Below are 23,055 nucleotides of genomic sequence, written 5' to 3'. Positions count from 1 at the left end.
GAAGCTGAAATTCCAATACTTTGGCCACCTGATGCAAAGAGCTGACTCATTGGAAAAGACCCTGATGCTGAGAAAGACTGAAGGCAGGAGGAGAAGGGGACAACAGAGGATGAGATGGCTGGATGGCATCACCGACTCAATGGACGTGAGTCTGAGTGAACTCCGGGAGGTGGTGATGGACGAGGCCTGGAGTGCTTCAGTCAATGGGGTCGCAAAGAATTGGATAAAACTGAGCAACTGAACTGAACTTACTGAAAATTACTTCAACAGGGAAAAAAAAATAGGCTTTTCTGCTGCTACAAAAATCTAACTTCATCAGATTCAAATATCAAAATATGCCAAAAAGCACAAGGTCACATATTAGTGGATTAAACATATGCAAAAAATATCATTATGAGAAAACACTATAAATATCTAAAATTAGAACAGTAAGAAAGGATGTATTTTTCATAATTAGGAATGTTAGAGTTATTTTAAAGAAAGATATCTTAGGCTGGACAGTGAAACTGGGACGGAAGTCTACACAGAGGCTTTTGAAGAGAGCTCAACCCAGGAGGGGGTTTGGGACCGAGGGTTGAGCAAGAAAATGTCAGTTCGATTTTCACCAGAAAAAAGCCCTCGTGGGCTGGCTGGATCCTCACGGCCACGGTGGGAAAATCAAGTCGAGTTACATAAACTACACAATTACACGCACAAAACCACAACACGTGTGCAAAGAACACCCCAAGGCAGTCCAACAACAACAGTGTGGAGGCGCCTACGGATGTTCTTTATGTCTCTCTTTAATGACTAGTCAAAATCTCGCCCAAAATAAAAGCCCAGAATTACTGCAACCCAGGAGTCAAGGAGCAGCGGGGTTTAAAGCGGCCTCCGTGGCCCACAGCCCAGACACCTGCCCAACGTGCTTGCCTGTGCGGAGCCTGCGCGGAGCCGGGGCTGCCAGCACGGGCGGGCCAGGGCCTCCCCAGGGACCGCCCCTCCAGCGCCCGTGCACACCCCGTGCCGCACAGTGCTCGTCTGCCCCCAGGCCTTCCTGTCTAAGGGGGACCCGTACTCCTGCCCCATCTGCACCGTCTGTCTCCTGAGCAGAGGGCTCAGCCTCCCTGGTGTGTCTTTGAGCTGCTGCTGCACCACAAGCAGCAAGCCTGGCTCACCGTCCACTGAGAGCCTGCGCTCGGGCTCCACAGCGTCCCCTCCCGTGGCTCAGAGCTGCGCTGACGGCCGTGCAGGCGTCCGGTCCTGGTGTGGACATGCCGTGTGTGTCCTGTCCTTCACTCCTGCTTCTTCACTGTAAGCTGTCAGCTGCTGTGTCTCCAGCATCCCCTGACTTGTTCTTTTTACGTCAAATACAATATAGTTAGTATTTCCCCAACCCTCAAATTCCTGGTTTTTTTTTTTTAACTTCTGATATGATGTAGAAAAATTTGCAAATCGCTTATTTGATAAGGGGTTAAGATCCAGGATATATAGAGAACCTTTAAACTCAACAACAAAAAACCAAACAACTCAATTAAAAAATGGGCAAAGGACTTGAATAGATATTTCTCCAAATAATATAATATATACACACACACAAATAATATATACACACACAAATAATATCTACACACAGACAAATGGCCAATAAGCCCATGAAAAGATGTTCAGCATCTCTGATCATCAGGAAATGCAAACCAAAACCACAGTGCGATGCTGTCCCCGATCTGTCAGGATGGCTGCTATCAAGAAAGGAAGGAAGGAGGAGAGAAAGAATGAAAGGAAGAATTTGAAAGAAAAGAACAAATGTTGGCACAGGCGTGCAGCACTGAGAAACCCTCTGCGCTGCGGCTGAGACAGCAGACGGTGCAGCCACTGTGGAGGCCAGTATAGAGGCCCCGCCGACGCTTCCCTATAGTTCACTGGGTAAAGCATCTGCCTGCAATGCAGGAGACCCCGGTTCAATTCCTGGGTCAGGAAGATCCCCTGGAGAAGGGAAAGGCTACCCACTCCAGTGTTCTTGGGCTTCCCTCATGGCTCAGCTGGTAAAGAACCCACCTGCAATGCGGGAGACCTGGGTTTGATCCCTGCGTTGGGAAGATCCCCTGGAGAAGGGAAAGGCTACCCACTACAGTATTCTGGCTGGAGAATTCCATGGACTGTATAGTCTCTGGGTTCACAAAGAGTGGACTGAGCAACTTTCACTTTCACTTTCCAATGATTACAATAGAACCACACGATCCAGCACTCCCAATATGAGGGAAACCCTCAAATGAAACAGAAGCAGCGTCTCGAGGAGATCAGAGCGGATAAAACATGGAAGCCGCCCAACTGTCCCTCAGCATCTGACCGGCTCAGCAAAGTGTGGTTCGTCCACACTGCGGGACACCATCAGCCCGGAAAGGAGCGAACCTTGACCCCACATGCTTGAGAACAAACGTGTGATTCCACCCGCTCCGAGGTGCTCAGAGGAGAAGAGTCACCGATGGGGGAGTCGGGGTGTGTGAGTGTTTCCTGGGGACAGAACTTCAGCGTCACAGGAGGAAGCGTGATGGGGGCGACAGTGGTGTGCGCAGCCCTGGCCCACCACGCTGTGCGCTGAAGAATGGCGGGCGTGCTGCGTCTCTGATGTATATGCATTTCACCGAAAAAACAGTGTTGACCACACACACCCACACACACAAAATCCCTCAAAACAAAAACCCAAATGGCTAAGCCTGATATAACTGTGTCTACAAACCTAACTTCTGCCTGTTAAACTGGAGATGGTATGAAAACCGTCGTGGGCACCCGCCGCTGGGCAGGGCCGTGTGAGGGGCCACACACCCCCGGCTGACGCAGAACCCCCACTCCAGACACCTATCTAAAGGGAAAGCGCGGAGTGTGCATGAAGATTCATTAAAGACACTGAAAGCCAGAAAGCTCCAAAGGCATTAACCTTCAGGAGAAGTTACACAGAAACACGCCTGTAGTGTGTTGTGGTCCGATGCCAGGCGTGCGGAGCTAAGGCATGGGAAGAGGCTGGCGGACACGTGGGACCGGGGCGACCCTTGGCCGTGGGCCTGTCAACATCCTTTATTGTTCTACGATGAACACATATGACTTGCATGAACTTGGTGTCGGCTGTGACCCAAACAGGCAGCGTCAGGAACCCCGCGTGCCACCCTGGCTGGTCTCCGAGGTGCCAGCTATAAGCGCTTCACTGGGCCGAGGCTGGGGTTCAAGGTTAATCCTGGGGGACACGCTGGTAGGGAAACAGTGAGATGAACTGGAAAACCACAGGCTGTGAGCACGGTACGAGCGGAGAGCCAGCGTGCCCTCTGTGAGAGGGCACGGACAGCTGCCGCCTGCACTCAGCTTTCTGGAGAGCCTCGGTGACGTCCTTCAACTGAAAGGGGGCAGTGACTCAGTTAGGTTCCTTAAGACAGAACACGAATCATGGGCCCACTATGACCTAGAAAATCCAAGAAGCAGAGCTTGAGGAACACTGCACCTTCCTGGGGAGGGGGAGGGGTGGTGGTGGTTGTTCAGTCGCTCAGTGGTGTCTGACTCTGTGACACCATGAACCGCAGCATGCCAGGCCTCCCTGTCCATCACCAATTCCCAGAGTCCACCCAAACCCACGTGCATTGAGTCGGTGATGCCATCCAAGCATCTCATCCTCTGTCGTCCCCTTCTCCTCCCACCTTCAATCTTTCCCAGTATCAGGGTCTTTTCCAACGAGTCAGTTCTTTGCATCAGGTGGCCAAAGAATTGGAGTTTCAGCTTCAGCATCAGTCTCTCTAATGAACATTTAGGACTGATGTCCTTTAGAATGGACTGGTTGGATCTCCTTGCAGTCCAAGGGACTCTCAAGAGTCTTTTCCAACACCGCAGTTCAAAAGCATCAATTCTTTGGCGCTCAGCTTTCTTTATAGTCCAACCCTCACATCCTTACATGACTACAGAAAGGGAGGACAGGGAATGGGGAAGGAGGCTGTGCTTGTTTTGTTCAGGGACTGAATGAATGGGCACAGGGAGGAAGGCAGGTCAGGAAGGATGGATCCGCAGAGGGTGCCCACTCGGGAGGGCGCACATTCCAGAACCTGGGGCTCTTCTCCAAGCCGCTGGCCGCTCATCCTGCCCAGAGTCACCTGAGGACTCCTCAGCAACATAGCAGGTTTTAAAGGTGCCCTTGGTGACCTGGATGTGCCAGAGGTGAGTAGGGCCCACTGGAGGCTGGGTGGGGGAGCAGGAGCGTGGCAGAGCTCTCAGCAGAGATGGCCTGGCCGGGGGCAGAAGCAGGACGAGCAGGCGGGAGACGGCCCGCCCCACCAGCAGCCTGCATTGGCAGCAGCCCCGTGCGTGCAGCAGCAGGACAGCCAGAGACCCAGAGGACGGTTGGGCAGCGCCTGCGTAGCCGGCGGCAAGGGGAACAGGCTAGCCCACTCCCAGAGCATTTACGGACCTGGGCAGGGCGGAGACGGGCATGCCCCTCAGCCACAGGGGCCACGCTGGGGACACCTGCGCACGTGTGTGCAACACACACAAGAATTTCTGCAGCAGCCCTGCTTCTAACATCCAGACTGTTCACCATGAGCAGAGCAGGCTCTAGCTCAGACGGGGGCAGGAGAGGGTGCTGGGCGGTTGAGCAGAGGCCTGCGGGGAGACCCCGGGCTTTCCTGCCCCAGCCCGTCCGTGTGGCCCCCACAGGAGCAGACAGGCGCCCACATGTCAGGACGGGCCCTGAGCAGAGCTGCGCCCACACTCGGAACACACGCTGCCTTGAGCCACCCAGGCTGAGACCTACCACTTGATCCCAAGCTGCCCGACCCAGCGTCCTTAGGGAGAGAGAAGGCAGCTCGCCCCCCTTAGGGAAAGGGAACTGCGGGGGGGCAAGCTGCAGGCCAGGTGACCCCGCGGAGGCCCGGGTGGCCGGGGCACCCCCGCCACGCGGGCAGGGCCTCCACACAGGCAGCTGGGGAGGGCAGGGTGGAGGCTGAACAGGGCGGCAACTCGGAGAGCAATCTGGAACCGTGTCAGCTCAGCTGTCCTGGGCTCCCCCGAACAGAGGGCATCGGACTCTTCCTGGTCAGAAGTGAGAATGCCACGTGGGGAGAGCGAGGGTTCTGGGGGCAGTGTGCAGAGCCGGGGTGGGGCTCACGGGCCAGACGCGCCGCCGACGGCCCACTCCACCTCTGCTGCCCATCTCCTGCCAGGGCGGCCAGGGACACGGGCCCACCGGGTGTCTCAGGTTCTCAGGGATGGCTCCCAGGTGCAGACCACCTGTCAGCACGTGTCCTTCCTAGGACCCTCTGCTGAGACCCCGAGACAGCGGCTGTCCTCCACCGCGCGGGGACGGGTTTCCCTGGGTGCCATTTCCTGATTCTCTTCCCTTTGTCATCGGTCGTCCTCGCTGGCTCATCCAACAGAATGCACATGCCAACCCACAGGCGTGCGCGTGTGCAGGCGTGTATGTGCGTGTGTGCTGACGCTTCGATGCCACAGCTGGGGAAACATCCACACCCTGGCCCATCTCATCCTGCCACATTCCTGGGCTTCAGGGTCAAAAATGGAGAGCAACTTTCTAAAACCAGATGACAGGTTTCCAGAGCTGGCAGGACCACGCGGAGGCTGCGTGGGCTGGAGACGCAGGGCTCTGAGTGAAGCCTGCACTATCCCCACCTCAGAAGCTGAATTACTGGCTTCTCCTAAGATCAGACCAAAATAAGTTCTGAGGCGGTTTCTCTGCCATATTTAGGGTGTTCGTGTGGGACCAGTGACAGACATCTGGCTATGATACTTTCTGGAATTCTGGCTATGTCTTCCTGGCCAGAAAGAAAACATTAAGTTTTTACTGGAACAGCAACTTCAAGTCTCGCAGAATGGGACTTCACGACCAGCGTCTGTCCTCCTACTTGTCCCATATTCAAGCCAAAGCTTTTGCAATTCACAGAAAAGAAAAGGAAGCCCATTCTGGAATTTCTGAGTGTGTTAGGAAACAGGGAACATGCGCAAGCTTCGTGTTCACTGGGCCCCCACCCCCACCTGGCAGCAAAGGCGGGCACTCACTCCGGGAAGAGGTCCCCCTGCCCAGCCACACCCCAGACGGTTCTTTCAGTCACCAAGTAGCACTCTGTCCACAGACCAGGTAACAGGGAAGTGACAGCTGACTGCAGTCCCTGACCAGCCAGCAAAGGACCTGCTCTGTGCCCCCTCCCTGACGCTGCGCTCTCGGCCCAGGGGAGGCCCCTCGGGGGCACAGGCCTGGCACAACCCCGTGGGGCGCCCACCGACAGGGCAGGGAGCTGGACACTGTCCACTGCCCGCCTCTGTGCGCAGGGCCAGGGGGCTGGCACAGCCTCCAGACGGCTTCTCTCACGGATCAGAGCAAAGACTTTCGGGAGCTGAGGCCAGATCTCTAATTTAAAAACCATGAAATTCATTTAATTAGCTGAAAACAAATAATGGCTTTGCTAGATCAAAAACCCGGCTGCTGACCGGCCAGGGAGCTAAGAATGCTATTGATAAATGCCTGACATCACTTAAAATAAGTCACAGCTGAAGCTCCACCCTGCATCCATCAGACAGACTTCTGCCTCCTCTGCCCACCCTTCCACACAAAACAGAGGTGTTTGAACTAGTGACCAGTAAGAACCATAAAGTACATCTTGCTCCATCATCTTGCTGCTGCTGCTGCTAAGTCGCTTCAGTCGCGTCCGACTCTGTGCGACCCCATAGACGGCAGCCCACCAGGCTCCCCCGTCCCTGGGATTCTGCAGGCAAGAACACTGGAGTGGGTTGCCATTTCCTTCTCCAATGCATAAAAGTGAAAAGTGAAAGTGAAGTCACTCAGTCGTGTCCGACTCCTAGGGACCTCATGGACTGCAGCCTACCAGGCTCCTCCGTTCATGGGATTTTCCGGGCAAGAGTACTGGAGTGGGGTGCCATTGCCTTCTCCTCCATCATCTTACCTGACCGTAATAAGCTTAAGTTTGCTGCACAAATGAGCGTCATGTGTGAAGCTACTCACAGATACTGGCAGCTATTACTCATAATAAGACGCATGAGCTGAAAATACAGTGTCAGTAAACGGTCCTACTTCTATAAACGTGCACGACCACGCTGAATGGAACTTCAGTGTTTTCAGAGATCACCCAAAGCGGCCCCGCTGTCTGCCAGCCTCAGCGCCCAGGCCTGCAGGCCCTGTCTCTGGCCTGCTTCCCCCGCGGTCCTCACCACTCTGGGGTGTAGAGCCGCTCACTCCACGTGAGGTCATGGGCTCAGCAAGACGCTGAGCTTCACAATGACTCACCATCAATCCAAGGAACCACCCCCAAAGGGGACTTTTTAATGGTACAATTCTCAGATTTGGGGCTCAAAACCTTCCTTTCTTAAGCGATTAAGAATTTTAAAAATTTTAGCTGAAACCACAATGAGACACCACTTCAAACCCACCAGGACAGCTAGACTCAAAAAGTCAGGTAATAGTCAATGCAGGTGAGAACATGGAGAAACTGGAGGCCTAGCTGGTGGGAGGGAGACAGGGAGCCCCTCTGGAAGGCAGTGGGCCCCCGAGCGCTCACACACGGGTGTCGGCCCAGACACACGGACACGCGTGCCCCCAAGACGTGCACAGGGCCGTTCACAGCAGCAGTGTCCGCCGCAGCCCTGGGGGAACGGCCCCAGCTGATGGTGGAGGAGAAAACGGGTGTGTTGGTACCGTCCCACTGTTCACATGGTTCACTGAAGCCATGGTAGGCAAGGCGCGAGTGGGGAAACGGGAAGAAAAGTCGAGGGGCCACAGGGAAGGCAGACACTCTGCATGCTCTCGTGGCTGAGCAGCGGACACGGCTGCAAGGCAACGCAGGGCTCCTCAGGCAGGGCTTACACGTGTTTACAGAGCAAACATGACCCGTGGCCAAGCGAGGAGGCGGTGACACGCACACACAGGGGCAGCGGGCTCAGCTGTCACATAACCGTGGCTTTACAAACGGCAGGCGGGAGCAAGACGCTGTGCGGCCAGAGGGCCTGACCGTTGCCATTTGGCTGATTTTCTCTCTCCCCACAGGCACCACGGAGTGTGATTCCACCAGCAAAAGGGAAACGGTACTGCCCACTGTGCCCCACAGAGGAAACCCTAACACACCACGCTTTGGGGGAAGCCAGCCACAGAGGACCTTGCACAGTCCCTCAGAGGGAAGCCCACGGTGCTCACGACTGGGGGGACAGGACGCAGGTCCCAGACACTCAGAGGCAGGGGCGAGGGTGGAGCACACTGGCGGGGTGGGGGGCGACAGCTGAAGGGCGTGGGGGTCCCCGTGAGGATGGGACATCGGGGAGCTGACTGCAGTGACGGCTGTGCACGTCTGTGACCACGACAGAGCCGCCGCCGCCGCTACGCTCCACATGGGTGGCCACGTGGCCACGTGCGTCACACCTCAGTAAAGCTGCTCGGCGTGTGCAACGCTGCTCTGGAAAAAGCGGGCCCAGCTTCGGAGAGGCTGACTGTGGGGCGCCCGAGCGGCAGTGTGGGGTCTGGGGATACGAAGGGGCCCGTGGGTGGTGGGCGGAGCCGGGGCTCCAGGGGGATGGGACGAGCTGGGGCTGGGGGGGCAGGGGGCGGGGCAGGGGCTGCCCGTGAGACTCGGCCCGGGGGGCTTCTCACAGAGGCAGAGACAACACTTCAAAAGTAACCACACTGCCAACTGCATCCTTGGCCCCTGAGACGGAACCTTCAGCGTCCCTGTGGGTCTTGCCCCTCTGCTCCGCCGTCTGCACCAGGAGGGAAGGTCAGCACATCAGCCCTGCGGGCCCACAGACACGTCCGTGGGACACTCAGTGGGAAGTAAACCAAATGAGCACACGCGGGAGGCGTGGGCGGCCAGAGAGCGCCCCCCACAGACCGAAGGTGAGTCCCTAAGGCCAGAGGACGCTGCGCAGGGTGAGAAACAAAGACCCCCCGGGAGAGAGCACACTCCCTGCCCAGCTCGTCTGTGCCCCGCCTGGCCCTGGGCCACACTGGGCCACATGTGGACGCAGCCTCGCTGCCCTGACCTGCCTTCAGCAGCAGAGCCTGGCTCCAGGCCCACGAGACCTCCTCTGAGCTACCAAGAGAGGCCAGTGGCCAGGGACCTCCCGCCAGGCACCCACGTCCACACCAGCCCCCAGCGCGGAACAATCAGAGGGCCACAGTGGGCCTCTCAGGGCCAGCCTGCTGGGCGGGGGGGGTGGTGCCAGCGGGGGCACAGGGGCGGTGATGGGGGGCAGGGAGGGGGCCCGGGCGGAAGCCAGCCTCTACCCTGGGTCCTGGACCCACGGGGGGAGGGGGCAGGTGGGCACACCTTCTCTGCAGCCCTTCCCGAGCAGCCCAAGAGGTGTGTCAGCAGCCAAGACACCAACACCAGAGCTCCGGGACACTTTCTTCACAGAGACCGCAGTCCTGACCGCTAGCAACAACTGCTGGGAAAGCCTCACGCGTGCTCCCCACCCCGCACACCTCCCCGCCCTGCACACCTCCCCATCTCCCCGCCCCGGATCACGGCTGGCTGGTGGCCTGCTTGAGCAGGGGGACACAGCGGAAGCCGCAGGGGTGAACCCCAGCTGGGACTTCCCAGCTCCCACCCCGAGCACACGCCCATCCCCACGCCAACACAGCCACACCAGCTCGCTGGAGGGCGAGGGCCACATGCAGACAGCTTCTGGCTGGGCCCAGACTCAGGAGCGAGGTCGCACTACTCCTTGGCCAGGCCAAGCCAGAAGACCCTCCAAGCCAATGCTCAGACTGCAGGAAGCATGAAAGCTTCACTCGGGTTATCAAGTCTGGGGGTGGTTTGTTACTCAGCAAAGCTAACTGACACAGTTGTGAAGGATAGGGCACTAAGGATACAACTAATTTACAAAAATATATGTTGAGTTTTAGCTTCTCCTGAAAGGCAGATTTGAGTGATCACATGCACAACTTAAAAAGTACCCTATCCAATTCATGATACGCAACGTCAACTTGACTCTTTTAATTTCTGGACTCCGCCAAGTATCTCAAAATACCAAGCATGATGGTTCTATCTGACTAAAGGAAACAGCAATTTCAATTTATCGAAACTTTGACAAGTTCAATATATTCTGAACCTTTATACAACGGTGTCTCTGATTTACAAGTGAATTTCCCAGAGAAGAATTACATCTTATTTGTGACTCAGCAATAAATGTCTGCTTTCCTCCTTTTTTGAGCTTAGGTTTAGTTGATAAAGACCATTCTATTAACCAGGACCAAAAAAGATGCTCCAAAGTAAACCCTAAATAATGCAAAATTCTCTTCCTTTCTCTTCTTCCTTCCTTCTTTCCTTTCTTTCAAGAAATCTAAAGCTCTTCTAAGCCTGCGTGCATGCTAAGTAGCTTCAGTCATGTCCTACTCTTTGTGCCCTTATAGACTGTTGCTCACCGGGCTCCTCCATCTACGGGATTCTCCAGCAAGAATACTGGAGTGGGTAGCCATGCCCTCCTCCAGGGCACCTTCCTGACCCAAGGATCCAACCTGCGTCTCCAGCACTGGCGGGCGGGCTTCGCACCACTAAGCACCTGGGAGCCCCGTCTGAAGCCTGGACCACAGCAAGTGTGTTCACCACACGGCAGCTTCATGGTGGAGATTCTTCCAAACATTGGGCTGGAAGAGACCTGGGAGCCCAACTAATTCCCACACTTTAACCAGTTCCTCCAGGTGACTCATCGGAGGATGGTGAGAAGGTGAGAGGGAACAGAGCCGCCCGCTCCCCGGGGCGCAAAGGTGCCTGCTCCAGACTCCCTGTCCTGCAAAGGCGGCCTCTTGCAACACAGGAGTGTCGCTGAAGGCGGACGGGCAGGTCCTGCCAGTTTCAGTTACCTGCCTGATTAAGTGATACTTGCTTTCTTCCTCAGGTGAGACCCAAGAACCTGCACGGTCCTTGAGTCCAGACACTAGGGACCCAGGCACCGGATTCCTGCCACAGAACATGCGAGCAAGAGAGGCCGGGGCTCCGAGCTGGGGTGGGGGCGCCTGCCTCCTCCCCGTGCTCAGCTCCTTCCTCACCTCTGCTCTCACAGCACTTTCTGCAGGCAGGCTCCAGCTTCCTCTAGCCCCTCACGCCCGCCCGCCTTCTGTGCGGCCCCTGACCTCCCCCCAAGCACAAGCCAGCCTTTGCTCAAAGTAGAGTTCATTCTCGCTCTAGTTTGTCACATTAAGAGCAGGGGAACGCAGTCAAAAGTATTACCTTAAACTAATAAAAAATATTAGAAAAAATAATTTATTTCTGCATTCCGTGGTAGCTCAGCTGGGAATCTACCTGCAATGCAGGAGACCCCAGTTTGATTCTTAGAAGATCCCCTGGGAAAGGGATAGGCTACCTACTCCAGTATTCATGGCCTTCCCTGGTGACCCAGACAGTAAAGAGTCCGCCTGCAATGTGGGAGACCTGGGTTTGATCCCTGGGTCGGGAAGATCCCCTGGAGGAGGGCATGGAAACCCCCTCCAGTATTCTTGCCTGGAGAATCCCACGGACAGAGGAGCCTGGCAGGCTACAGTCTATGGGGTTGCAAAGAGTCAGACAACTGAGCGACTAAGCACACACACACTTATGAAAATGAGAAATTTTTTAAAAGACCATTCATTCTAATGCTATTTAGAAAATCAGAAAAAAATGTTTTCAAACGTTTGCTATATTCAGTTGTTTTTGCCAATATTATCAGTGCAAGCTACTACAGGGAATTTTCAAAGTAAAAGTGTTCTTATTGCTGACCCAGAAAAATGAGGTCTGTGTCAGGCTCTTCATATGCAAGGGCTCAGCCCTCACCCAGCCACCCCGAGAAGCAGGGCCTGGAGTTACCCCCACATGCGGACAAGGAAGTGGACACAGGGCGATGCTGAGGGGCGCCTCTCAGCCAGCCGCTCGGCCACCAAGACTCGGGAGCGGGCAAGCTGGTTCCCGCCCGCACCACACAGCACTCAGCCAGCCTCCCGAACGCCCACATTGCGTCAGAAGCTTAAAGGAAAGTCAGGAGAAGTCACTCTCCAGGCTCACTGTTTCCAAGCATTTTGTTACCCAGCTACTCGAGGCAACGTGATAAACAGGCAAAGTCTACCAGCAACGTGGAACTCGGCCCCTGACTTTCAGCAAGCATGAGGCATAGGCCCCCGGGCTTCTTACCTCGATGTCAAACACCTCGACGGAGTCGTCCAGCAGCTGCACGCGGATGTGCGTCCGGGCCGCTGGCCGTGCCGCCCGTGCCGGGGGGCCCTGACCGGGCTCCAGGGTGCTGACGCCCACGGGGGTCGCAGTGCCCAGGCGTGCCCCCGGGGTCTGCAGGACTCTGTATGTTCCTTCCAGCTCCCCCATTCCTCAGCAGCTGAGAAGGAGTGTGCTAAAACAAACAGAAAGCCCCAATTATCTTCAGTTATTCAATTGAAACAACGTAAGAAGATCACTGGGTAGACCGGAATTGCCGGCACTCATTTTGCACCTCTGGGAGTCAGTGAGGAGGATTATCTTCTCCTCATACACAGGCAGGTGCAGCACAGACGCCAGCCAGCGGCAGCCCTGGGACCAATGTCTCCTGGGTGTGCAGGCCGGGCAGTGCCAGCTGACCCGCAGGCCATCCAAAGGGGCCCCCTGGGGTGGGGCGGCCCACAGCCACCTGCCTCTCCTTCCCAGCCACCTCCTCCCGCCCCCGGCCCAGAGGTTCAGGTGCTGCCCACACGCTGTGTGCACGGCCCAGGGCCTTCTAGCAAAGGTAGGTGGGTGCACACGACTTGGGTCATGGGTCCCCACCCCACCGACACGGAGGGGACAGTGCAAGGAAGGTGGATGGAGATGCTGGGGCTGCCTTTGCCGGCCCTGCAAGCCCTGGTCTCTCAGCTGCATCTCCAGGCTGCAGAGGCGTCACTGGGGGTTCAGAGGAGACTCTAGACCCGGCGCCAGACAGCAGCGTGGCACATGCCGTGGGGAGCCCCTGCCCCAGACGGCAGCGTGGCATATGCACGGGGAGCCCCTGCCCCAGATGGCAGTGTGGCATATGCACAGGGAGCCCCCGCCCCGGACGGCAGCGTGGCATATGCACGGGGAGCCCCTGCCCCAGACGGCAGCGTGGCACATGCCGTGGGGAGCCCCCGCCTCTGCTGTTGCCTACACTGCCCTGCCCCACCCCCGCAATAACCTCATTGTCATCTCCGTCCCCCGAGCCCTCCTCACCGATGACGCTGAGGGTCTGAGAGGGTCAGAGGTGCCCCGGGAGGTGCCTGTACCCTTCCAACCCTCCCTGCTGTGTGGGGAAAGGTCTCCAGCTCTAAGCTATTAAGTTTAAAAGAGCCCATCTCATCATTGTGTTTAACAATGAAAGAATAGGCTAAGTGTCTGCTGGAATCCAGTAATACAGGCTTGCTTTCATTCACCCTTATTAATAAAGTTACCTTCTACTTATGGCAAATTCCCTTTTTAAGTATGCCTATTTGTGTATAAGTCAACTTAAAGCAATACACTTAATGGTTAAACATGGTAAGACAAAAACAAATGCCAGATGTTAATCAAGAAAGAATGCAGATGCCACAAAAATTATTTTAGTTTGCTTAATCATCTTCGAAAAGTCTTCGACTAGCTTGCAGTAAATATTTTGGAGAATTAACCTCACTAGATTCCTGGTCCACTCCGTTTCATGCCAACTTCCCTGCTGAGTTCCCTGGCCTTCTTTCTTTCAAGCTAATTTTGTTATCAAGACAAACTAACTCACGAACTTTTTATGTCTTGAATTAAGATCGAAAAGCTTCTCAGTGGCCTGCTGCCTCCTGCTTAAGCCCTACTCAGCTAAGGCCTTCCCAACCGTCTGGCTGAGAACTGACTTGCATGTCTGGTTTATCAACAAGCAAACAGAAAATGAGCCAAGACCGCTGGGAAAGTGAGACGTGCACTGCACGAGCAGAGCGACGAGGCAGCTGGTCACCCTGCAGGACGCAGCTCCCAGCCGGCCTCCAACACAAGCCAACGGCTGACCCTGTGTTCGGACCCAGCTGAGCTGCAAGGGCGGTTCAGGCTGGCAGTCACCAGCTGTCTTCAGAGCTCGCCCTCCAGGCTGCATGGCCCTGGGAGAAGTAATTCTTACTGTGGTTAACGCCACGTCAAAGAACATGCACTGCGTCAGGACACGAGGCACTGCATAGGCCACGGGCTCGATCAACGTGGCAGAAACCTGCTTCCACATCACTGAGTGTGAGATCCATGAGGTGCTGAGAACCATAAATGCGAGCGCTTTCATTCCAGCTTCACAAACGTGAGAGGCTACTGCGGAAGCAAGGGTGTGGAGGGAGATGAGCCCACTTGCCAGCTGCCCAGGTGTGCAGACAGGTGAGAGGGAGACGCGGTGGGCTCACAGAGCTCACCCACCGCCAGAAGAGGCCCTTTTGAAACAAGTGGCGGGTACCAAGCGATCCTTTCCCTTTTAAGTGAAGCTGCAGCTCTGAAGCAATAGGCACAACCAAGGTGTTGTTTGAATCACTTCTGCTGTGTGTTCCATTGTACGATCCTCATTTATATTTGTTGTGTATTCCATTGTACGATCCTCATTTATATTTGTTCATATCAAAGTTTGCTGCTGCTGCGTCGCTTCAGTCGAGTCCGACTCTGTGTGACCCCATAGATGGCAGCCCACCAGGCTTCCCGTCCCTGGGATTCTCCAGGCAAGAACACTGGAGTGGGTTGCCATTTCCTCCTCCAATGCAGGAAAGTGAAAAGTGAAAGTGAAGTCGCTCAGTCGTGTCCGACTCTAGCGACCCCCTGGACTGCAGCCTACCAGGCTCCTCTGTCCATGGGATTTTCTAGGCAAAAGTACTGGAGTGGGGTGCCATTGCATGGAAAAAATTTCAGGTTCTTCCCTTTGACTTATTACAAGAAAGTCATGTCCAAACACCTACTTCTCAAAAAAAAAAAAAAAAAAAAACCCAAATCAAGCAAGACTAAGCTACTGTACTCATTCAGGTGAGAAACAGCAAGAAGAACATGTAGGGAGGCTATCCCAGAAGAGTCGGGGCTGGGGTCCCCTTGGGGGGCTGCCCTGGGGTGGGCACAGCGGAGGGGCTGCAGGTGTGGCCAGCACAGCTCCACGGCCCGACTGGACACTGTCCACTCAGCTCATCCAGCTGTGCATTTGATTCATGCAGTTTTAACAGCACACTGTTAATCAACCGCTGTTTATCTCTCCTAACAAAACACACGTTAGATAAATGGAAAAACACTTTTCCTGGATCAAGGAATTCTAAAACATGGCCTCTGCACGTTTATGTCTTCTGAGCAGCAAGCTTCTGTCCCAGTCATTGCCACCTGGTCAAAGGAAGACACCCACCCGGCTGAAGCCGAGACGGAGGACCAGAATACACCCTCACACCTGGAGGCTCATCTGGGGAGGACGACTCTCCTGAGAGGACCCGAGCCCACGGGCACCCTCCTGAGGATGCTCCAGGAGAGCTCTGCTTGCTATCACACATCGGCAATGCGCACATACCTCCTATTTAATGACTACTCATCTTTTAGCTTAAGAAAGTTCAGGAAGGAACGAACTCAGAAAATCAGCTGGAACCGCTGAGTTGTAAACAGCAGTCGACCTTGGTCTCACTCTGGAGTGAGTAGCAGTGACACAACCCCCCCTGCAGGAACAGGAAGTTGCTTGTTCAACAGTCTCGCCTCAGCCCGACTGCTTCCTCTAGCCTGACCACAGGAAGAAAGGAAAAATGTATGCACTGAATCTGCTTTACATAAATTACAGCCTAACAGAAATTACTTTGTTTTGCTCTGTGTGCTTATAAATAAACATTAAAAAGGCAAGAGTATGCAAACTAGATGAGACACACAGCAAGCGCTTCCCAGTCCTGCGGGCTCTAAAGGGCAGAGAGCAGCTCCTATGCTGCCGGAGACCTCTCCAGAGACCCTCTCTAGGGAGACCTCTCCGGAGACCCTCTCCAGAGACCCTCTCCAGGGAGACCATTCCAGGGGGACCCCCTCCAGAGGGATCAGGGGAACCTCCTCAGGGGGACCGTCTCCAGAGACCTGGAGGGAATCAATCAAAATCCAGGGACTGATGAAGGACTCCGGTTCACTTTCCCTTCATCCTCTAATTGAACAAAATGTTCTGCAGTCTTATTCCTAAAACTATTTCTGGTGGCCGGATACAATTTCCACCACTGACGTCTAGTGTTACGAACTTGGCTCCTATATATTCTCATTTAATAAAAAAAACCTTCAAAACCACCTTGTGATGTGTAATTTCCATTCTAAAGTTGGAACAATTCAGCTCAAGAGTCTGCCGAAGCTCTGGGTGATGACGTGTCAACTCAGGTTTGTAACAGAGGAACCACTGGGGCGGGGCAGTGACGATGGAGAAGGCTGTGCCTGTCTGGAGTGGGGGGCATATGAGAAATCTGTGGAACTTCCACTGGAGTTTCTGTGAACTTCAAATTGCTCTAAAAAAGTCCATGTAATTAAAAAAAAAAGGTCTGCTCCCCAGTTGCCTCCCCCTTGGCTGGAAAATGAGCACGTGGCTCAGTAGCAAGCACAGCCCTCTGTCCACAGCACAGGATGCTGCTGAAATTTCTATCATGAGAAGAAGGTCTCTATGGGCTTCTCTGATGTGAAGGTGGATACAAGCCAGGTGCAAAGCGGGTGCGTGGCACATGAGTTCTGGTGAAGAGGAGGACCATGAACACACGCATTTGCTTCCGTTCAAACAAGCACGCTGGAGGATAAATTACCCAAACAACCGCCTCTGGCAGGCGCTAGTGCTGCGAGGGCAGCTGTTTCTGGAATCTGCAGTGCTCATGTCTCAGGTCAACTAGGGAACCTCGTCAATGGTCTCACATTTGCAAAGCACTTTTGCCACATAACATAACCTGTTCTCAGAAGTAACACTGGGGGTGATGGCCTGAGGGGACAAAGTTCTGCCGACCACAAGGTCTTTGTCCAGTAATTCCAATATCTGCATCATCTGAGCTGTAGCCTGTCTTCTCTCCTGTGAGCTGGTATTTCCCTGGTTCTATGCATGTCATGGCAAGAATACACAGAACAACTGTACAAAAAAGATCTTCACGGCCCAGATAATCACGATGGTGTGACCACTGAGCTAGAGCCAGATATCCTGGAACGTGAAGTCAAGTGGGCCTTAGAAAGCATCACTACGAACAAAGCTAGTGGAGGTGATAGAATTCCAGTTGAGCTATTCCAAATCATGAAAGATGATGCTGTGAAAGTGATGCACTCAATATGCCAGCACATTTGGAAAACTCAGCAGTGGCCACAGGACTGGAAAAGGTCAGTTTTCAATCCAATCCCAAAGAAAGGCAATGCCAAAGAATGCTCAGACTACCGCACAATTGCACTCATCTCACACACTAGTAAAGTAATGCTCAAAATTCTCCAAGCCAGGCTTCAGCAATGTGAACCGTGAACCTCCTGATGTTCAAGCTGGTTTTAGAAAAAGCAGAGGAACCAGAGATCAAATTGCCAACATCTGCTGGATCATGGAAAAAGCAAGAGAGTTCCAGAAAAGCATCTATTTCTGCTTTATTGACTATGCCAAAGCCTTTGACTGTGTGGATCACAATAAACTGTGGAAAATTCTGAAAGAGATGGGAATACCAGACCACCTGACCTGCCTCTTGAGAAATCTGTATGCAGGTCAGGAAGCAACAGTTAGAACTGGACATGGAACAACAGACTGGTTCCAAATTCGTCAAGGCTGTATATTGTCACCCTGTTTATTTGACTTATATGCAGAGTACATCATGAGAAACACTGGACTGGAAGAAACACAAGCTGGAATCAAGATTGCTGGGAGAAATATCAATAACCTCAGATATGCAGATGACACCACCCTTATGGCAGAAAGTGAAGAGGAACTAAAAAGCATCTTGATGAAAGTGAAGGTGGAGAGTGAAAAAGTTGGCTTAAAGCTCAACATTCAGAAAACAAAGATCATGGCATCTGGTCCCATCACTTCATGGGAAATAGATAGGGAAACAGTGGAAACAGTGTCAGACTTTATTTTTCTGGGCTCCAAAATCACTGCAGATGGTGATTGCAGCCATGAAATTAAAAGACGCTTACTCCTTGGAAGGAAAGTTATGACTAACCTAGATAGCATATTCAAAAGCAGAGACATTACTTTGCCAAAAAAGGTTCGTCTAGTCAAGGCTATGGTTTTTCCAGTGGTCATGTATGGATGTGAGAGTTGGACTGTGAAGAAGGCTGAGTGCCGAAGAATTGATGCTTTTGAACTGTGGTGTTGGGGAAGACTCTTGAGAGTCCCTTGGACTGCAAGGAGATCCAACCAGTCCATTCTGAAGGAGATCAGCCCTGGGATTTCTTTGGAAGGAATGATGCTAAAACTGAAGCTCCAGTACTTTGGCCACCTCATGGGAAGAGTTGACTCATTGGAAAAAGCCTCTGATGCTGGGAGGGATTGGGGGCAAGAGGAGAAGGGGATGACAGAGGATGAGATGGCTGGATGGCATCACTGACTCAATGGATATGAGTCTCAGTGAACTCCGGGAGTTGGTGATGGACAGGGAGGCCTGGCGTGCTGCGATTCATGGGGTCACAAACAGTCGGACACGACTGAGCGACTGATCTGATCTGACGTGATGCATGTCAGGTAATTTTGGATTGTATCCTGGAGTTAAAATACTGTGTTGGACTTACCTGGTGATGCAGTGGGTAAGAATCCACCTGCCAGTGCAGGGCACCTGGGTTTGATCCCTGGTCCAGGAAGATTCTACATGCCACAGAGCAATTAAGCCCATGAGCCATTACTACTGAGCCTGCACACTCCGGGACCCACAGGCTGCAAGGTCTGAAACCTGAGCATCTGCAGCCTGTGCTCTGCAACAAGAGAAGCCCCTGCAGCGAGAAAACCACACACCATGACGAACAACAGCCCCTGTTCACCCAAACCAGAGACCCTGAGCAGCAACGAAGAGCCAGTATCAACACAAATAAATACAATACACCAAACACAGTGCTGCGAGCCTCTGGCATCACTTAAATCCCACGAGAACGGGTCATCTCTGTTTAGCTGCACTGGCCTTGCCAGGGCCGGGTGGAGGCCTCAGCATCAGCCCCACCTGCAGAGGCTCCACCCTCCCTGGGCACCATCCCCGGCACCCGCCGGGCTGTGGGCACCCCCTTAGCCGAGTTCCTGCAGGCAAGCGGTGCAGAGTCAGCCCCGTGTAGACACAGCTCAGCGCTGGGCCCACAAATTCATCAGCAACTCTGGGGTCACCCCCTCAGGCCCCTTCTCCACAGGCATTACCCCCTTGCCCCCCTCTACTAGGCTCATCCCCTCTCCACGGGCATCACCCCCTTGCCCCCTCTCCACAGGGGTCACCCCCTCAGGGCCCCCTCCACTAGGCTCACCCCCTCTCCACAGGGGTCACCCCCTCAGGGCCCCCTCCATTAGGCTCACCCCCTTTCCACAGGCATCACCCCCTCTGCCCCTCTCCACTAGGGTCACCCCCTCTCCATGGGCATCACCCCCTCGGCCCCCTGTCCACAGCTCCCTGGCTTACTCCTCAGTTCTCCAGCCAGAAGCCTGCAGCTGACGCCCTGCTCGCTGGGGGCTTCCCCAGCTGCAGGAGAGAGTAGAGTGCCCTGCTGCCACAGGCCTGGCTGGAGGACAGGGAGAGGGAGGGGGGTACGGTGGCTGTCTCCCCGTTTCTCTGGAACCCAAACTGGGCAGCTCCTCCTGCAGCCCTCCTGGTTTGCACCTGGAGCCCATCTCTGGGTTCTGGCTGCACTGGGAGCAGTCTGGGGAGGCTGGGGGAGGTGGAGGAGGAACAGGAGCCTCACTGCTCGTGTGGCCGTGCTGGCTGCCGTTTCCTCACGGCTGCTCCGCGCAGCTGTGCAGCCCTGCAGCCAGGGTGGTGGGCGAGCTGGGGCAGAGGGGGCTTATGTCTCTTCCCAGAAACAGAACTCAACCTCCAGGCATCTAGAGCGTGTCTGCATGGTGCTCTTTGGGAAGACAGTTAATTTCTATTTCCTCCCTTCCGAGGGTCTGTCGTTTGGAGTTGCCTCCAGGGATGAACACGTGTTACATCTGAAATCAGTTGGCTTCTGGGTGGAGGACAGCGGGGGTCCTACAGTGGAGCACAGCTCACCTTCAAGGAGAAAGAAGGGAACCTACCTGTGTGTCCTCCTCAAACAGTTCAGTTAAAGTAAAAATGATCATTTTTAAACAGTGTCTGGAATGGGTTTCTTGTTCAGAGAGTGAGACTTGTTCCCCCAATGTGCATCTCCTTAACTGTCACCAATGCAGCCAGGATCTGAAGGCCGCAGGAGACAGAAGAACTCCAGTGATTTGTAAGACGACCCAGAGCTGCTTCCTCCTTAAACACGCCCAGCAGCTGGCAGAGGCGGCGCCGAGCACCCTTACCGCCTGTGTCCCAGGCGCCCTCAAGGTGCTGACCATGCCCTGCCCTTGTCTGGCCTTGTGACTCTGACGCCCATCTGCCTTGTTTCTGGGCTCCTCGCTGGCATGGCCCCTTCCAAGGTCCTAAGGAGGGGCCCTTGGCGAAGCCATCTAGAAAGTTCGCACACATATTCCAGTGGCAATTGACTGAGCCTGCTGCCCCTTCCACCCTGACCCTGCCTGCATTCTCCTTCCCCAGGTCATGTGGCTCAAGACAGGACCCAGCTGCCTGCACAAGGAGCAGGAGACATGCTGAGTTCAGGTTTAACGGGACACGTTTCAGTTTTCACACCAAGCTTACCACCAGCCATCATGCCGCAGGCCTGGCTCCGGGAGCGTCGCTGCCGCCCAGGGTGCTTTGGCCCGGGGCTGGGGAACCAAGTGCAGGCCGGACCCCGTGGCAACACCAACAGCCCCAACAGCGCCAGGGGCAGGGGGTGTGTGGGCCTGGGAAGGAGCAAGGCTGGCAGTGCAGGGGGCCAGACACCGGAGAGTCATCCCCAGGCAAGTGAAAAGGCAAGCAGAGCTCGGCACTCAGCGGCCAAAACCGCACTGCCCGCCGTCAGAAAAAAGAATTTACACTGCAGCAGTATACTTATAAATACACCATAGATTCACAACTTTTTTGAATGGAATTCTGCAAAACAGAATTTATCAGGACTCCTGCTGTTCCAAAACACAATCTGTAGCTGTGCTAGAAACAGCAAGCGTGAAACCGTTTTATATCTCCTAACAGTCAACAATAAAGGTTTCTGATCAACCATGCTAGAGGAGTCGCTGCACTCATTCTATTCTCTGTCACACTAATTAAAAAGTACATGGCCAAATGAAAAGTGGTACAGAGCTGTGTCGAGGGCTCAAGACGATGACACCCAACTCTTATCTGCTGCCGCTGCTGTTAACTTGCTCACTTGTGTCCGATTCTTTGTGACCCCATGGACTGTAGCCCACCAGGCTCCTCTGTTCATGGAATTTTCCACGCAAAACTTCTGGAGTGGGTTGCCATTTCCTTCTCCAGGGGACCTTCCTGGCCCAGGGATTGAACCTGGGTCTCCTGCGTGGCAGGCGGGTTCTTTACCGCTGAGCCGCTGGGAAACAGAGGTGTGTCAGGCAATTAGCAAATACACTATTTTTCTGGATTGTTCTGACTGTTACATTAATGGTCAGCTTTCTCAACTCTGTAACGTATTTACTTTTTCTCATTCTAAATAAATATTTGCAGTCCAAGTTAATTTTTATTTCTAACACTGTGTTTCTTAAAGAGGTCTCCTCCCCCACACTGGGTAAATCTCAGGTCCCATAAAAACTGCCATCCACTCTGCCCCAATGAAACCTGACTCGTCCAAATGTTCAGCGAGCACCTTGCTTCTGAACAGAGCAAGTCCAAGTTCCTAAAAGCACAGGAGCCTCTGAGAAGAGAAACACTGCCTCCCCCCCCCCCCCCCGCCATCACAGCGGGGAAGACACAGGAGCCAGTCTCCTAAGTGCTGGTAAGAGCCGCGAGGAGTTAAGCCAGAAGCCAGAAGCCGCTAGGGATCTGGTGGGTGGAGAGGGAGGGAGGAGGCCTCAGCGAAAGGCACGTGTCTGCGTCAGACCCCCCAAGAGTCCTGAGTGGCCGCCAGGCCCGCCCCTGGCTCAAAACCCTTGCCACACAAAACAAGGAATCCAGGCTCAGAAAGGTTAGTGACCTCAGCCTTTCCCCACCCCCGACCTCAGGGTGTGCCATCCCCTCTTGGGCTTAAGGGACCCCACGTGCCGAGTGTGGGATGAGCCAGAAGGGGAGACGCCTGTGAAAGTGGCCCGGACCACACTTGGGGAGCACTGAGGAGGGGCCGTGGCTGGCCTTGCCAGGCGGTTCTCCAGCACAGAGTGGAGCTGGGCCCACTGGGCAATGGAGGGCTGGCTGGGCAGAACAGTGCACACCAGCAGGGCCCTGAGGGCGCCCACGGCCGGGCGGTGGGGGTCCTCAGAGCCCACCTCGGAGGCCTGGGTGGGATTTCTCCTAGCTGCAGAGTACCACCTGGTACTCTGCAGCTAGGAGAGATGGGTGAAGACAGGCTCATCACTGCGTCTGGCAGCGTCAGCGGGCCTTTCTGCTCTTGGATTTTAAAACGACTGTAAACTGGAGAACAGTCCTGTGACCCTAAAATAAAACTACTTTCATCACTCCATCTTCTCCTCCGATCCTTGTCCACATCCTCGAATATTTTTAAATCAGTGTAATTGCTGTGTACAAACTGCTTCGCTTTTTTGGTTAAGATGTCTTTTTGAACGTATTTCCAGGGATCACAATGGTTCCAATTCTGTTGGGCGGGAAGGGTGAGAAGGGGACTGCCGGAGCGCGTCTGTGGGCTGCGGAGTGCTCCACCACTCTTACACGCGGTGTGTACCCGAGTTTGTTTTCAAAACCGGGATTCCAAAATCAAAACCTTTTATCACTTATTGCTAGCTGCTCTCCATAAAGATTAGACCAATTTACAGAATCACCAGAAATCCATCACATTCTGGCCTCTGTATCCTTAAGCTCTGTGGAGCCCTCACCTTTGACACCCTGTTGCCAAGGTGAAGCCTAGAGCTGACAAATATGCTGCAGCCCAAGGATGCTCCACACACGGGGTCTCAGAGAGC

The 23,055-nt window shown here is 54.3% G+C and overlaps 1 protein-coding gene across 8 annotated transcripts in view; it reads right to left on the bottom strand.

The window, feature by feature from the left end:
* FARP2 (FERM, ARH/RhoGEF and pleckstrin domain protein 2) overlaps nt 1-23,055 on the bottom strand; it is a 98,632-nt gene that overhangs the window by 73,153 nt on the left and 2,424 nt on the right. For all 8 annotated transcript variants that reach the window (XR_011463784.1, XR_011463785.1, XM_070368663.1 and 5 more), the window contains exon 2: nt 12,135-12,348. Coding sequence is in view for 6 of the 8 variants with exons in the window: in XM_070368663.1 (XP_070224764.1) it covers nt 12,135-12,323 (189 nt within the window). In the remaining 2 variants the exon portion in view is untranslated. The remainder of the gene's footprint in view (nt 1-12,134; nt 12,349-23,055) is intronic.

This window comes from Bos mutus, chromosome 3 (assembly GCF_027580195.1).
Source record: "Bos mutus isolate GX-2022 chromosome 3, NWIPB_WYAK_1.1, whole genome shotgun sequence".
Classification (NCBI taxonomy): domain Eukaryota; kingdom Metazoa; phylum Chordata; class Mammalia; order Artiodactyla; family Bovidae; genus Bos; species Bos mutus.
This window is presented reverse-complemented; position numbering and strand designations above follow the sequence as displayed.